Source organism: Arachis ipaensis, chromosome B4 (assembly GCF_059453495.1).
Source record: "Arachis ipaensis isolate K30076 ecotype BB chromosome B4, ASM5945349v1, whole genome shotgun sequence".
Taxonomy (NCBI): Eukaryota; Viridiplantae; Streptophyta; class Magnoliopsida; order Fabales; family Fabaceae; genus Arachis; species Arachis ipaensis.
Genome location: NC_142439.1, coordinates 22,254,996 through 22,272,422, shown reverse-complemented (window position 1 = coordinate 22,272,422; position 17,427 = coordinate 22,254,996). Strand labels below are relative to the sequence as shown.

The window sequence follows — 17,427 nt, the reverse complement described above, 5'->3', positions numbered from 1 at the left end:
TTGTGGTGCCAGTTTTTCACCATGGAGGCAACTTCGTGAGAGGAAGTGATGGTGCCCTGGTTTATCAAAATGGTAAGGAAGAGAGGTTCCCTGAGATGGACCTAGACTTTGTAAATTTCGAAGACCTTGTAACGTTATTTAAGGGTTTGGGATACCAGTCATATAAAGCAGTATACTGGTATGATCCGACAAGTGCTGACATTAAGTTTGGGCTGAACGTGTTAACTGGAGATGCAGGGATCAATGCAATGCGAGAGAACTTATTGAAGAACCAACAGACTCTTGAGTTCCACATATACTTTTGATCACCCCGTTAGGGAGGAACGGCGACGTTTTGGTGCCTGGGGACTAATACATCTTCTTTTCAAAAGCACAGCCCACGTGTCAGCCTGTAACAGCCAGGTCAGCGCCAGGATTGCCACGTCAGCATTTCTGTCAAGGCCAATGGAATGAATTTAACAGAGAGGTAAATTTGTCCACATCTCAGAGAAGTCAGGGATATGAATATATTTTCCATTCCTTGAGTACGAAAATGTCCACAGAAAAAAAAAATATTAGAAATCTATTTGTCCTTTACTCTAATATTAATAAAAAAATTTTAAAATAAAAATAAATTACTCTCAAATTAAGATAACAGAATATATATTTTATAAAAATTATAAAATTAATGATAATTAATTTTTAAATTTATCATTTTCCTAATTTTTTTACTTGGGGGGATCTAAATTCTATATAATAAAGGTTATGCAAACACGCAGAGGGACTCGGGGAGGGACGTAACTGAAACGGTCGACGTTGAAAATATTTATGCCATTGTATGCACTGTGCAGTACCGCAGTACAAATACAAACTCCTCGATTTCGTTATGGAAACAAAGTAGTACAACTATGAACTAACAACGTAGTTCGCGTTCGGAAACAACGAATTCATCGAGGGCAATACCGGAAAAAAATAAAAAGAAAAATGTACTAGAAAGTTTGACAAGAAAAAACCCAACCCTGTTTTCTTTGTTTTCTCTGTTACGTTAAATTAAACAAAACTTGCTGTTTCCCCAACAGCACCATTTGTCCATTTCTATAGTCTCCTACCTTCAAAGCTCATACAAATATTAATACAATAATAATAAAGGGAAAAATATATTAAAAAAAAAGTCATTTTCATTTTATTGTATTCCCACTATCTCTTTTTCTTTTCCTCTTAAATTGCATTTCTCTTAGTTTTTTTTTTCCTTTTCAATTCTACTTTTTCTCTCATGGCGCCGAGTAGAAGCAGAGATGTGCAGCTCACTTCGATCGCCGGCGCCGAAGACGATGACGCCGGCGACTTGGAGGAGGTGCGGCTACTGGACTCCTACGATTCCCGCGACGGAATTGACGACGGCGGAATGAGGCGGATTCAGGTGAGGGTTACCGGGATGACCTGCGCTGCATGCTCCACCTCCGTCGAATCGGCTCTCTGCGCCGTCGACGGTGTAATTACCGCCTCCGTTGCTCTTCTTCAGAATAAAGCCGATGTAGTTTTCAACCCAGCTCTGGTCAAGGTTGGTCTCTCTACGTCTCTCTCTGAATTTTGTTTTTTGGGGGTTTAACATTGTTTGAAGTGCTTGCTCAACTTTTCCAATCAAATTGAGGTGGTGATTAGTTCTTGACTTCTTGATTGAATTGAATTGAATTCTGATCAAGTGGTTGAGTATTGACTTGAGTAGTTCTTCTACTATTCTACTTCTTATTTATCTTCCAATCTATCTTTTTTTCGTTTTTTCGTTTTTACTTGTTTTTTTTTTTTTTGGGTTTTGTTAGAAGCACTTCTTAAATTTTCTATCTTAATTACACATTTCCATTTTAGAAATCTTAACTAGTGTCAGTGTCCATGGGTCTTGATACTTGATAGCCATTTTGTTTATTTATTTTTTAAGCTTGATCGGTTGCTTACAAGTAACTAACTTTGGTTGATCATTTGATCCCTGTTGTTCTTGCCCGGATTTATTACTGTTTGGGTCACGGAAGTTAATTAAAGTCTGTATTTGAAAATTATTATTGCTTTGGCTGCCGAAAATATGCAATCATTTGTACTTCTAATCCATTTAAACCTGCAACATATAATACTTTGATATGTTCTTCAGCTTCATCTTTTTCAGTCTTGGAAAACACTATCCAATTCTACTCTGAGTGTAGTTAGTGTGTATGATTATTACTCATTACTTTCGCTTTTATATGTCACTATCTTTTTTTGGTATACCGTTGGTTGTATCCAGATACATTGATGAATTATATCCAGATACATTTATGTCAACGACACCAAAGGGGAGAGTGTGGGATATTTTTTTTTTGCAACCCCCCCCCCCCCTCCCTCCCCTCTTCTTTTTTTTTTCAGTGAAGTTTATTTTTGAAATTTGTCATATTTCAGGATGAAGACATAAAAAATGCAATTGAAGATGCGGGGTTTGAAGCAGAAATATTACCAGAACCCAGCACAACTGGAAAGATGCCACATGGAACACTTGTGGGACAATTCATAATCGGAGGTATGACATGTGCGGCCTGCGTAAATTCTGTGGAAGGCATTTTGAGAGATCTTCCAGGGATCAAGAGGGCTGTAGTGGCTTTGGCTACTTCGTTAGGCGAAGTTGAATATGATCCGAGTGTAATAGGTAAAGATGATATAGTCAATGCAATTGAAGATGCTGGTTTTGAAGGTTCATTTGTACAGAGCAGTGAACAGGATAAAGTAGTTTTTGAGGTGGTTGGTGTGTATAGTCTGATTGACACTCAAGTTTTAGAAGGTGTGCTTGGCAGCATCAAAGGAGTAAGGCAATTTCGTTTTGATCAGATATCAGGTCAATTGGATATTGTCTTTGATCCTGAAGTTCTCAGTCCTAGATACTTAGTTGATGGAATTGAAGGGGGAAGCAATGGAAAATTTAAATTACGTGTTAGAAACCCTTATACAAGGATGGCTTCTAAAGATGTTGAGGAGAGCTCAACTATGTTTCGGCTCTTCATGTCTAGTTTGCTTCTTAGTGTGAGTGTTTTTAATTCTTCTTTTGATAATCTGTGTGTATGCTTCAAATAGTTACATTCTACTTCCATTTTCTTTATTTCTTTGAATCCAATGTGAATTCACTTGTTAGATCATGGCAGTGCTAATTGCATGGCTACTCATTTTAAGTGCAAACAGTTCTCTCTTCAAAAAAATCTTCACACAGAAATACTATGATTAAATCTGCGTTTGTATTCTTTTTTGTTTTTCAAAGAAAACAAGTCAGATTATCTTCGTGAAAATACATATAAAGATTCAAACCAAGATTTGATATTGTTTCTCAAACGAAAAAGCTAGATTTTCTTAAAAACTGAGTCTCTCTGCTATTTAACATTCGTTTTTGGCTTGTTGCATGTCAGATTCCTCTCTTCTTCATGAAGCTAGTATGTCCTCATATACCAATGATATATTCTTTATTACTCCGGAGATGCGGGCCTTTCCTTATGGGTGATTGGTTGAAGTGGGGATTGGTGAGTATCATTCAATTTGTGATTGGGAAGCGTTTCTACATTGCTGCTACCAGAGCTCTTAAAAACGGTTCGACAAACATGGATGTTCTAGTTGCTGTAGGAACTACTGCATCTTATGCTTATTCTGTTTGTGCTCTTCTATATGGTGCTCTTACTGGATTTAGGGCTCCAGTATACTTTGAAACAAGTGCCATGCTCATAACATTTGTATTGTTGGGCAAGTATTTGGAATGCCTTGCCAAGGGGAAGACATCAGATGCCATCAAGAAGTTAGTAGAACTTGCTCCTGCAACAGCTTTATTGATTATCAAAGATAAAGGTACCTTTCAACTTCAGTGTATGTCCCCTGTTTTCTTAAAGAAATGACATTAATCATCTTCGGCTTTGATTATCTTTATGTTTGCGTTGAAAACTCGTGATGGAGGTTATATGACTTTTCAAAATCAAAACTGAAAAGTTGACGATAATCAACTGTATTGATTAGGTGGTAGATCTATTGAAGAAAAGGAAATTGATTCCTTGCTCATTCAGCCTGGTGACATGCTAAAAGTTCTCCCTGGTACAAAGATTCCTGCTGATGGAATCGTTACTTGGGGATCAAGTTATGTCAATGAAAGCATGGTAACAGGGGAAGCTGTACCTGTTCAGAAGGAGGTGAATGCATCGGTGATTGGTGGTACAATAAATTTGCATGGTGTCCTTCACATTCAAGCTACCAAAGTAGGATCTGATACAGTTTTGAGTCAGATAATTAGTTTAGTTGAGACAGCACAGATGTCCAAAGCTCCAATTCAGAAATTTGCTGATTATGTTAGTATTCTGGCACTTGAGCTGCATCATTCAAATTTCCCCCTCTTTCAAATAATAATAAAATTGTTTCTTTTTTGTCAATATGCTTATGCATTAAGTCAGATTTTCCCCGATAAAACTTTATTCATATCATTGTTATCATGGCTTTATAAGGGAGGGATGACAATGCTTTGTTCGTGATGGGGGGATGATAATTGTATTGCGATTTCTTTTATATGTATATTTTGTCAAGTTAACCTCAGCCAAAAAATTATAAATTGAGTAGCAAGGAGTAAGAATTTTACTAGTTCTCTGTTTGCCTTTCTTTTGGTATACTGGTGGATAAGCCTGTAGAGTTTAGGCGATCTTTTGAATGCTATCCTGACTTCTCTGCAGTTATCCATAAAATTAGAGTTTCTTTTACTTAATTACCAATTTCTTAGACTATGAAGAAATATTAGATTTTAACTCATGTACTATTCTCTTGGCATGCAGGTTGCAAGTATATTTGTTCCTACAGTTGTTTCTTTGGCATTATTGACATTTTTCTCTTGGTAAGGTCATCAAGTTAACTAGTTTGTTATGTCAATAAGTGTTGATTTAGCGGTATGGTAACTTATCCCTCTGTTTCTCTAAAAATGTTGATTCATTATCTGTAGGTATGGTGCTGGGTCAGTTGGAGCTTATCCTGAGGAATGGCTGCCGGAAAATGGAAATCACTTTGTTTTTGCTCTAATGTTCTCAATAGCTGTCGTAGTGATTGCATGTCCCTGTGCGCTTGGCTTGGCAACACCAACAGCTGTCATGGTGGCGACAGGGGTTGGGGCTAACAATGGAGTGCTAATTAAAGGAGGAGATGCTTTGGAAAGAGCTCAGATGGTGAAGTATGTGATATTTGATAAAACAGGAACTCTGACACAAGGAAAAGCTAGTGTTACTACTGCCAAGACATTCACAGGAATGCAACGTGGAGAATTTCTCAGATTGGTGGCTTCTGCTGAGGTGAGTTTCAGTTCTTTTTATGATTGTTACTTCTTGTGATTCTCTGTGTTTTTATAATATTGTCACATGGTTCAGAATCTAGATTCAGGTGATGTTATGGAGGACTTATAATTATGTGGGATATTTATACACTTCCTTATATCTTTTGAAGATCAATTATTTAGCTTTTCCATTTCTTCATATATATTCAATTGCCAGAAATTTCAAATTAATTCATTTCATTTTTATGATTCAGGCTAGCAGTGAACATCCATTGGCACAAGCAATAGTAGAATATGCACGTCATTTTCATTTCTTTGATGACTCTTCTGCTTCTAATGGTGCCCAAAATGGTGCCAAGGAGTTGAAATCTGGGTGGCTTTTTGATGTCTCAGATTTCATTGCTCTTCCTGGAAAAGGTGTTCAATGCCTTATAGATGGGAAACCTATTTTGGTAGTTTCTTTAACCATTGCAGTCCATATCTTTAAATATTGTTTACTTTTCTTCATCTTTCCCAAGAGTTTCTTATTGGAGGCAGTCTGTTGTCAACAGGTTGGTAACAGGAAGCTCATGGCAGAAAGTGGCATAGATATCTCAGATGAAGTGGAAAATTTTGTGGTAGAGCTGGAAGAAAGTGCAAGGACAGGGGTACTAGTAGCATATGATGGTATAGTAATTGGAGTCTTGGGGATTTCAGATCCACTAAAGAGAGAAGCATCTGTAGTTATAGAAGGACTCCAGAAAATGGGTGTCAGACCTGTTATGGTTACAGGAGATAACCGGAGAACTGCTCGCGCTGTGGCCAAGGAGGTCTGTATATACTCTTCTAATATGATTTTATTTATGTTGCTTTAAAACTTGGCATTTTGGCGACTTTCCTAGTGTGTTTTCAAGGCTATTGTTCTAGTGTATTTGTATAAATAACCAATCTGAAATTTAAAGATATATGTCTAAAGCTTTTTCAACCATAAAAAACCAAGTTGTAAAATGACTTTTTTGAAAATCAGAAACACACCCCCGTAGTAATTTTGGTGTGTGTGGCAGGACAAACTTAACTGTAATTGTGGACAAGCATAATTGGAATTAGTTGATGAATGGGAAGTATACTTTGACTTATGTTCTGGCCTTGTTTCAATAGGCCTACAGTTGATTTTTCTTATTTATAAATCATATCTATGATAGTAATAATTGAAGGAAATTGTATGACTTCTAACTATAAATAATTAGTACAAGATTATTGAGCTCTCCATTGTGAATCATAAAAAGATGCGTTTGAAGCAAAACCAGTATTCATGCCCAACTGTCTTGTAACTTAAATTATATAAGATAGAACTTGATGTATTAATCAAACCTTGAATAACAAAAGTCTTGTATGACAGGTTGGCATCCAAGATGTTAGGGCAGAGGTTATGCCTGCTGGAAAAGCTGATGTTGTTCAATCATTCCAAAAAGACGGGAGCATAGTAGCAATGGTTGGTGATGGTATCAATGACTCTCCTGCATTAGCTGCTGCTGATGTTGGTATGGCAATAGGGGCTGGAACAGATATTGCAATAGAAGCTGCTGATTACGTGTTGATGCGAAACAACCTGGAAGACGTGATCACCGCCATCGATCTTTCCCGGAAGACCTTCTCCCGTATTCGGTTGAACTATGTATTTGCAATGGTGTATAATGTTGTGGCTATACCAGTTGCTGCTGGGGCTTTGTATCCTTCACTGAGGATCAAGCTGCCACCATGGGTTGCTGGTGCATGCATGGCTCTATCTTCTGTAAGTGTTGTATGTTCTTCTTTGCTTCTCAGAAGATATAGAAGACCCAGACTTACTCAAATACTTGAAATAGTTGTAGAGTAATAGGAAAAATAGCTGAGAATAATAATGTGTTTAATTATCTAAGGATAGAAATGAGTTTGGTTGGAACTTGTAATTCCAGTTTTGTTGTTGATCCTTTGATTTCATGAACTTTCTGGGGTGCCAATGTAATTGTAGATGACTAGATGCCAATTTAGTTGTAATTGTAAATCTAAATGTGTTGTACTGCAATTATAGTTGTGTACCTGTACTATTATCTTCTCCCGAAAGGACATGCACAAATGTCAGTTAGATTTGTCAGGATCCTTGCTAGCTTTTTCTCAGAAAAAAACATACTGATCCTAAAATATTTATTTTTAGAATATTTTGTAATTCCTTGATGTCGAACATAAAAATGAATATTTTTAAAAAATTATATTTAACAAAATATATTTATAAAAGACCTAATTAAAAGTTTGTATTTAATATAGAAATTCAATTACACATTTTTAAATTATAAAAATCTAATTAAAATTTTGATAAAATTACAAAGATTAACATAATAATTAAACTTTAAAAATACAATATTGTATGTTGTAACATCAAATTTAAAAATTAATATAGTCTAAGATAATGAAAGCATGCTATCTTATATGGGAAAGTTATTTTGATTTGGGGCTAGATGAATAGGAAACCGAATGGACTATAAGCTTTCTAAACTTGATGTGTAGTTGTGTACTTACCACTTAGTGCCCAAAAAAAAAAAACTTGATGTGTACTTGTTTTGTGAGTAATCTACTGATCTCTCTGAATTTGAATAGTCATGCTTACTTATCCAAAGATAAAATAAAATATTTTTCAGCTGCTTGCCTCACCACAAAAAGTTAGTCTTTGTGGTTTGTGTCAGTAGTGGTTCTATTCTTATAGGTTAAGGGGAAAAAAAAAAACCGGAACTATTGTCACAATAATCTTCAATTGTTAGAAATTGAGTCAACAATCTCAAGTCCTAAAACAAAGTAGCACCATATATGGCAAGACAAACTCAATTGCTTAGTGAAGGAAGCTGTCTTTTTTTTAATTTTAATTTAATCTCCTGTTTTTATAAAATTCTAAAAACAAAAAAATTTAATTAATTTTGTTTGTGTCTATAATTTTGTCAACTTTTTAATTAAGTCTTTACATTTTTTTTTCTTTTAATTGAATTCCTAAACAATATTTTTTGTTAATTAGATTCATCATGACAGCGAACTTTACAAAAAACGTTAAAAAATAGTAAATTTACTATTATACTCATCATTTATCCTATACAAATCACACATATTCAGTAGGATTTTAACTCTCCTCGCCTCTCCCTAATCTTTCTCTTCTTCTATTTACTTCTCATACATTGTGAACACTCATGGATTTAAGTCAACTATCTTTAAGAATCTCTAGCTTCAAAAGCTTGATCAAGAGAAGACATTTTTATTTTTATGGCAAGACAGTTGTTGTTATGTCTTCTTTGGTAGTGACAAGCCATAGAAAGAAATATGTTGCTTGTGGGAGAATGTCAAAATGTAATTTCTTTAATTGAATTGACGATGAAGAAGATAGAAAAATGGATGATTGAAGCAAAAGGAAATGAAGATTCTTTACTTTTGTGAAGACACCCTCATTCTCTAGAAATTAAGTATATCAAAAAATTCGAATAGAAGATTCATTTCTTGCCCTAACAGGAGATGCAAGCTTTTTGAGTGGGCTGAAGAAGAAAGAAAAAAAATTTTCTGGTGATGATGGATTAATGGGTTCATAGCAAGATTTTAAAAGGATTAGAGAATTCGAGAGACAAGAAAGGAAGATAGATAAATTAAGTGTGGACCTAAAGAAATTAAATGTGGAGATTGAACAAATAGATGTTTGTGTGGAGAAGTTATGTAGTGAGATAAATTCTGTCCAAAAATAACTTGGCAGATTAAAAGATAATATGAAAAAGTAAAACAACATGCAAATTATGTTGATATTGTTTTTTGGTGTGTTGATTGTTGTAGTCTTATATAAAAGGGTGTAGAGATTATGATTTTTTTGTGTAATTTAGGCTATCACGAGAATGTAATAGTTCGTGAAATTGAAAATGTATTGTTTATTATGAATGCAATGAAGATACATTTTTCGTTGTTTAATTTCTTCCAATAAATATTATTCTTTTGCTATTTAATATGTATGAAAAATATGATACAAAGCAATATATAGTCACAACAAAAATAAAATTAAATTATGACCAATGTATATAAAAAGTATTTTTGCATTATATATTTCAAGAGATCTAGATAGTTACAAAATAATAGTGATCCATCCGCATAACAGCACAACATCAAAAGTGATCCATATTATAAACAAAACAGTGTCACAGGTCATGATATAATAAAAAAATTTTACACAACAATATTACATATTTTAAAAAAAAAAACCTAAAGAGTTTGAAGCCTTAATCAAGTATGAGTAGGATGGCAATACCACCCGAACTCGCGGGTACCCACTCCGCCCCTACCCGCTCGGGGCGGGTAATTACCCGCCCTGCACCGGGGTGAGTTTTTAGCGGGGCGGGTTCTTGGGAGGGGCGGGGCGGGGTCGGGTTTAGGTAATACCCACCCCTACCCGTCCCGCTATATATATAATATATAATTTTAATATATAATATGTATAATATATGTAAAATAATTAGTAAATGATTAATAATATTGTATCATAGTTAAATTTTTACTTTAATTTATGTTATGTATGTGATTATAGTTATATAAATTTTGAAATTTAATTTTATTTATTGAATTTTAATAATTATAGGGGCGGGTACCCGTAGGGGCGGGTTAGGGTTCAATGTTTTACTATCCGCGGGTATAAGTGGGGCAGGTTCTATGCGGGTTGTTGTACGGCGGGGCGGGGTCAGGTAGAGCAAAAACCCGCCCCTACCCGCCCCGTTGCCACCCCTAAGTACGAGGTCTATTTGTTCAGGTATCTAATTTGTTGTCTTCCTAACTCTTAGTTTGAGTCTTCCACTCTTTCTCATACCAAATACTTTGGCCTTAGGCAAATGTTAAGATATTGGTGCAGCTGGAATAGGTGGTTAAAATGGTGGTGCAGTGATTAGAGCTGGTTAAGCTAATGGTACATGAATATTTGGTAGCTGAGATAGTAGTGCAGTGATGGGAACTGGCTGAGATGCTGGTACAAGAATGTTTGGTGACTAAGATAGTGGTGCAGGGATGGGAGCTGGCTGAGATGCTGGTACAATCCTCCCTTTACCCCTTCTTCTACCCATCCTTATTGTTTTTCCTTTGCTTCTTTTTCTAACCACCCTAGATTCAGTAGCAATAAATTCATTTGGTGTAGGAGTAGGAGTAGCATCAGATCCATTCAATGCAGCAGCATCACCAGATTGAACATTAGCATCAGCAGCACCAACTCTATTTTCAGCAGTAGCATTAGATCCTTATGTGTCTTTGGCTTCAGGAGCTGCAATAATAAAAGACAATTACTAATAGTTTATTCAACACATCACTAAATTAAATGAGCAACCAATACCAGTCACAATAGAATTTGGACGGTGTCTCTTGTTGTGTTCACAACTAGTCGACCTAAATACTCTAATCTGTGTCTGGTATCAACAAAATTTTTACTGTGGTGGATCTCAATGGTGAAGTCTGAATCTCTCACAACTATATGAATAAACAAAAAATGCAACAATATAAATCTCTATTCAAGCATTTTCAGAAAAAAAAGAAGTTCAAATGAAATAGAAAAGGATAAATCTCTCGAAAACCTACATGCAAAAAATAAGAAAAACATTTTAGTGAATCACAAGGATAAGCATTGTCTTACCTAGAAACAGCAGAAATACCTTCAATGGTGGGATGACAACGGAAAAGTGACACCCTCAAACAATGTTTTAGTGGTGAAATTACACTCGGCTGACAATGGTGTGCTCAACAAAGGGAAGAAGGATGGAGTGAAGGAGAAGGTTTTAGTCTAAGTGTGAGAAAGCTAGTTTTGTCGAGTTAAATACCAAAATGGTCCCTGAGATTGGCGTCGTGCACTAAAATCGTCCATGAGATTGAGAAAAGTGCACCATATTAGTCCGTGACCCATTTTTCATTAACGACGTGATGACATGGCTTAATGACGTGGACGGTAAGTGACACGTGTTAATCCATGATTTGGCCACATGTAATGATATGATGATGTGGTGACCAGTGACATGTGGCATGCTGATGTGGATAGTTGTGCCACGTGTCACAATGTTATTTGGCCACGTGTCCGTTTATGCCACGTGTTATCCATTATGTCATCGTTGTAGATGCACCAAATTAGTCCATCACTTTACATTAAGTGACTCATTTTAGTCCCTGAAATTGAATGTCGTGCACCAAATTAGTCCCTTCACCGATTTTTTCTCATTTTTTTAAATTTAAAATTTTCAATATCTTAGATGCACTAATTTCAATTCTATTTTTTCATATATCGTTTAAATACAAATGCTTTCATAAAAATTTTTAAGATTTTAGTTTTAATTATATAATTTTTTTTAATAATTTAACATTGGTAAATTTTGTAATATATAAGTATGTTATTATAAAAAAATAATTATATGATTGATTGGACACATTTTTTTTTCATAAAAAAATATGTGCTTTTAACAAGAAATCAATAATTAAAATATACATTTTTTTATTCTTATGAAATACACGTTTTTGTTATGTATAAATAAGCTAGATTGAAGGTACTTCAAGCACTCTCACTATCATCTCCGACCTCTGCAGTCTAAACGAAAGAGTTCGGAGATGGTAATGAGGGAAGTTTGAAATGCCTTCATGTCAACTCCAAGACGTCGGTTAGGGATATCCGCAAGAGAAAAAATATTTTATAAAAGCACTGAAAGAGATCGGAGATAGTAGTAAAGGTGCTTGAAATGCCTTCACATCAACTCCAATTCAACGGTTAGGGTATTCGCAAGAGAAAAAATATTTTATAAAAGCACTTTTATTTGAATAACATGTGAAAAAATAGAATTAAAATTAATGCATTCAAAAATATTGAGAAATTTGAATTTATAGAAAAAAAATGAAAAAATTGGTGAAGGGACTAGTTTGGTGCACGACATTCAATTTCAGGGACTAAAATGAATCATTTAATACAAAGTAAGGGACTAATTTGGTGCATCTACAACGATGACATAATGGATGACACGTGGACGAATACTATTGCGACACGTGGCACAACTATCTACATTAGCATGCCACGTGTCACTAGTCAGCACATCATCATATCATTACACGTGGCCAAATTATAGAGTGACACGTGTCACTTACCGTCCACGTCATCCAGCCATGTCATCACATCATTAAGGAAAAATGTGTCCGGGACTAATATGGTGGACTTTTCTCAATCTCAGGGACGTAATTGGTGCAATTGGAATCTCAGGGACGATTTTAGTGCACGACGTCAATCTCAGGGACCATTTTGGAGTTTAACTCTAATTTTGTTTTTATGAAAATAAAAGAGGAGTGACAATTAAGAATTCAGGAAAAAGTTAGGATATCTTCAATTTGAAAATGAAATATTCCGTGAATATTCTGTTAAATCAAATGTTTTTGTTACTGTAGGAACTTAATTAAAAAAAATATTAATTTAGAGACTCAATTAAAAGAAAAAAATATAGAGATCTAATTAAAAATTTGATAAAATTATAAGGACTAATAAGGTAATTAAACTTAAAAAAAATCCTAGAGTAAATTTTTGTTATTTATTTAAGGGTTAAGTATGGTTTTGGTCCCAAAAGTTTTTCGCCAGAATCGAAATCGTCCCTCTTCTAATTTTCGGTTTAAAATCGTCCTTAACGTTTTTTTTCGTATTAAAATCGTCCTTTTAATTTTTTTCGGACAAAAATACCCTCACCACTATAGCACAATTACCTCCTCCACCACCACCAACACCACCACCACCACCACCACCACCATGGATAATGGAATCATAAGAACTTAGAACCAAAACCCACCACCATCCCCCCCCCCCTCCACCCACTGCTACTCCATCACCATCTGCATCACACCAACCAAAACTCAGAAAATCAACATCATCATTGTCATCCTCATCTGAACTCATATCTAGAACTCAAATTTAGAAAAACAACCCCAGAATTCAAACTCAAAAAAATAAGAACTCAACTCAGAAAATCATCATCATCATCAGAACCCATAACTCAGAATCCAGAATTCAAACTCAGAAAAACAAACACAAAACTCAAACTCAAGCAAACCCAGAAGAAGTAGAAGACGAAGCAGAAACAGAGATCGAAGCAAGAAGCTGAAGCGGCGAAGCGGTGAGGAGCAGTGGCGAGGCGGCGAGGAGCAGCGGCGACGGTGTCGCTGGCTTCCCTCAGCGGCGAGGCAGCAAGAAGCAGCAGCACAAGTCCTTCTCCCTCTTCGCGTCTCTCTCTGTCCGATCTCTCTCCTCTGACGTGGGTGGCTGGCGCGACGGTGAGGGTTGGGCGAAGAGATGAGGGCTGGGCGGTGAGGCGGTGAGGGCTAGGCGCAGCTGGCGGTGAGGCGCTGGGCGCGGCGGTGAGGGGCTGGCTTCCCCTTTCCCTTTCCCTCCCCTCCCCTCCCCCCCTCCCCTCCCCCTTACCCTTTTCCTTCCCCTCCCCCCGTCCCCCCCCCCTCCCCGACGCATTTCCCCTCCCCCCAACAACACGTTTTTTTTTTTTTTTATAACTTTTTTATTAAAATAGTGGGTAGTTTAGGAATAATATAAAAAAATTATTAAAAATGACGATTTTAATACGAAAAAAAACGTTAAAGACGATTTTAAATTGAAAATTAGATGAGGGACGGTTTCGATTCTGGCGCTAAACTTTAGGGACCAAAATCATACTTAACTCTTTATTTAATTAATAAAGAACGTGACATCCTTTAATTAATAAATAGAATCTAAAAATGAACTATTTTTCAATCACCTAAAAGAAAAAGAGTGAGGAATTTAGAATAAGGTTCCAATCAGGTGTAGCTAGTTACAAGTTATAACTTAATAATTTAATTCCATAGTTCCAATAATAGAGAAAGACAGATATTTGAATTTTCAGAACTTTGACTTGTATATGTGTGGGGATCATTATTATTTATTAGAACAATGTGAAAATGATAATCAAATTTCCGCGTGCAATAGGAGAAAGGGATTGAAGCTAGGCAAGTAAAAATTTATTGACTGTTTATTTATTGAGTAAACCATTATTTTCATATATAAAAACTTAAAATACTGATAAATCTATTTGTGTATAAATAAAATTATTTACGTGTGACAAAAATACTAGATATTAATTTATTTATGAATTGGTTTATCAATATTCTAATTTTTATTAGTAAAAATTATAGTTTATTCAATTTTTTATGAATATAAAATTAATTTTATTTATTTATAGATAAATTTATTAATATTAAAAAATGTATAGATAAGAATAGTATTTAATAATTATTTCTTTTAATTATTTAGTGAATTTCATTTTAACTTTTCATTTTCATTGTTAAACTTCTTGTTTATTGGGAAAATGAAATGTGATGTTGTATTCTTAAAACGATGATTTTACGTTTTATAAGCCAACTTGTTCACTACAAAAATATCTGTTAGGTAAGGTTCTAAAAATTAGACCGGTCATCGAACCGTTTTAGTTATTGATTTATTAGTTTAATTGGTTCAACCGTAATCTAACAAAAAAATTCTTTTATAATAAAATTTATATATCAAATTTGGGGACCTTTCTCTTCCTGTTTATGAAAGCAACCATATACACATTTATAGAAGGGAAAATTAGAACATGTATCATGTATGAGATGATGATGAATAAGCAATTACTAAATCTTTGGGTAGCTAGCTATGATATTCATGAGAATCCATATAGTAAACCTAACAATTCTTATAAAGCACAATATACAACAATATTTTTTGTGAAACTCATGACAAGAACTGTTACAAAATTTTTGTTATTATTATATCTCAAATTCTCAAATGAATTCTATTTTGTGATATATCATTATCAAATTTTAGCTCCCTCAAATTCTAAAATAAACTGACTCATTCAACTAATATATACTAAATGAGTGAAATATAGATAATCAGTGATCAGTTCAATTTTGTTCAATAAACAAAAGTGTTACTACCAAGAAGTACATTATATAATCATCCATCAAGTTCAAATTCACGAACATAAAGGCTAACCATCGCCACAATTGACAGATAAACTTAAAAGTTAAAAGAATATAATATAATCATTTCAACACAAAGTTCAATTGCAGTTATTTTCAACAATTTCCAGCAATCATAGGTAGAATCCATATAGGTCAGTCATTTTCTGACATTTGTGTTTCTAAAAAAGAAAAGACAAGAAAACCTAATTCAAATGTCAACCCTAAACCCAAATAGAAGTATCACACGCTGAAATGAACATTCAAAGTAGCAGTAACAGGCAATCATCAAATTACACAAGTGCCAGAGCACATGATAACTTCAAAACCTGTGGGCATCAATAAATCAAAATTAATTTTTGGCTACCTCTAATACAAACATCCAAACATGAATGATTATTCCATCTTCCAAATATAACCCTACTTTCAGCTCAATCTGATACATTCTGTTCTGTTCCATAGTATCACAAAATACTAACACCAAGTAAAATACATCACAATCAAACAAAATAGAGAACCTAACAAGCTACCTTCAAATAAACATTGATTCATAGAAGAAAACAGAATCACAAAAGCAAAGAAAATTATATTGGGCATATATAAAAAATTGTCTCTGGTACAAGAAAATTAAGACTCCAGAATGTTAAGTAGTTGATTCTTTCATAAAGTAACAAGGTTTAATCATACACAATCAAATTAAGGCTCTATTTGGGTAGAACATATCAGAGAGATTGAAAGGAAGAAGACGAAGATGAAGAACGCGGCTTAGCAGACGGAAGACGACGAACGCCGAGCTGACCTCGAGGAAGAAGCTGCGATCGGTGAGAGCGAACAGGGAAGCTCCTGAGTGCGACGGACGGCAGCAGTGTCCCACTCTTTGGGGCGGCAGTGGAGGCTAGTTGGCTAGGGGTTTTTTGGTTGAGGGCAGTGCAAGGTTCTGAATTGTGAAGGAAAGAAAAGGGAAAGGGGCTGGGTCGCTGGAACAAGGAAGGAATCAGATTCTTTTTTTTCAAACGAAAGCACAAAACAGCGACGTTTCATATAAACCGTCCGGGTCCCGGTTCGACCGGACGGTTCAACGGTTTCTATGCAGTTTTGAAATGGCGGTTTCTTCTGGTGAACTGAATCGCAAAAACTTCCCGTTCTCGATCGGACTGGTTCGATCGGTCTGTCCAGTCCAGTCTAATTTATAGAATTAATAGTATTAGGTGTACATCAAAATTACTTACTAATATATAATGTATATTAAAATATAAAATATATATTAAAAATAAATTAAGTTATATATATATATATATATATATATGCTTTTGCTTCTTCAAGGTGGTTTATCAAGGGTCCAATGGGAATGAAAGCTCTAAAGCTAGTGGTGTTCTTTAATGGTATTCAATCCCCTGTTATATTAGTTCGGTGACCTGAGGCCACAAAGGAAAGGACTTCTACCATGAGCGGACTCCTTCTCGGAAGGAAGGTGATAGAGTCGGAAAGTGGCAACGACGACTTTTTGATAATAAACTAAGCGCTCAGAGAACCGAGATTTCTACAACCTTCCTCCACAAAATCAGCCGGGAGAGTACGAAGGACTTGTTCGCCAGCACTTCGATCAAGCTCTCAATTTTGATCTATCACTTTAACATAAATAACTAGGACCCCATCAAAAGTTTGTCTATTGTTTGCAAAGTAATTCTTAATCATTTCCACCTCCGGGCTTTCCCATTCATTCATCCCGGTGGTGCAAGGCCGGCCGAAAGGTCTTAGAAAGTTAAATTCTACAAGTAAAGGAGGGGCTATATATAAATATACATAATGATTAATTTTAGTAACTTATTGTACAAATAATATTTTTGCTAAGAAAAAAAAAAAAAAAAAAAAACCTTCCAAATCACACCGTAGATGCCAAACATGTAATTAATTAATAAAAACAATCAACAAGTCCGAAATCAAAGAATTTGACCTGAACATAAAAACACAAAAGGTTCTTTCACTATCTTAAATGGAGCTTCTTTTACAAAGAGCTATCAAATGCAAGTGAGTAAATTTGGGATATTATTTTGTTGTCCCCCCAAATCTCTTGAATAAAGAGAATGGAGTCTTTGTTCAAACCTGCATGCCTGCATGAGTTAATGACCTCTACAAACCTAACCCCC

General features: G+C 35.2%; 1 protein-coding gene across 1 annotated transcript; it reads left to right on the top strand.

The window, feature by feature from the left end:
• Positions 1 to 770: 770 nt before the first annotated feature.
• Positions 771 to 7,325, top strand: LOC107639118 (copper-transporting ATPase RAN1). The gene is made up of 9 exons (XM_016342540.3): positions 771 to 1,540; positions 2,407 to 3,021; positions 3,399 to 3,828; positions 3,994 to 4,319; positions 4,794 to 4,852; positions 4,958 to 5,300; positions 5,536 to 5,733; positions 5,833 to 6,090; positions 6,660 to 7,325. Exons 1-9 carry the CDS (start codon positions 1,253 to 1,255, stop codon positions 7,134 to 7,136), a joined length of 2,994 nt encoding a protein of 997 aa, XP_016198026.1. The 5' UTR covers positions 771 to 1,252; the 3' UTR covers positions 7,137 to 7,325.
• Positions 7,326 to 17,427: the final 10,102 nt, after the last annotated feature.

Coding starts and splice junctions, on each gene's coding strand:
- LOC107639118 (XM_016342540.3), top strand. CDS start 1,253: ATGGCGCCGAGTAGAAGCAGAGATGTGCAGCTCACTTCGATCGCCGGC. Junction 3,022..3,398: donor TGTCTAGTTTGCTTCTTAGT/GTGAGTGTTTTT, acceptor GTTGCATGTCAG/ATTCCTCTCTTCTTCATGAA. Junction 5,301..5,535: donor GATTGGTGGCTTCTGCTGAG/GTGAGTTTCAGT, acceptor TTTATGATTCAG/GCTAGCAGTGAACATCCATT.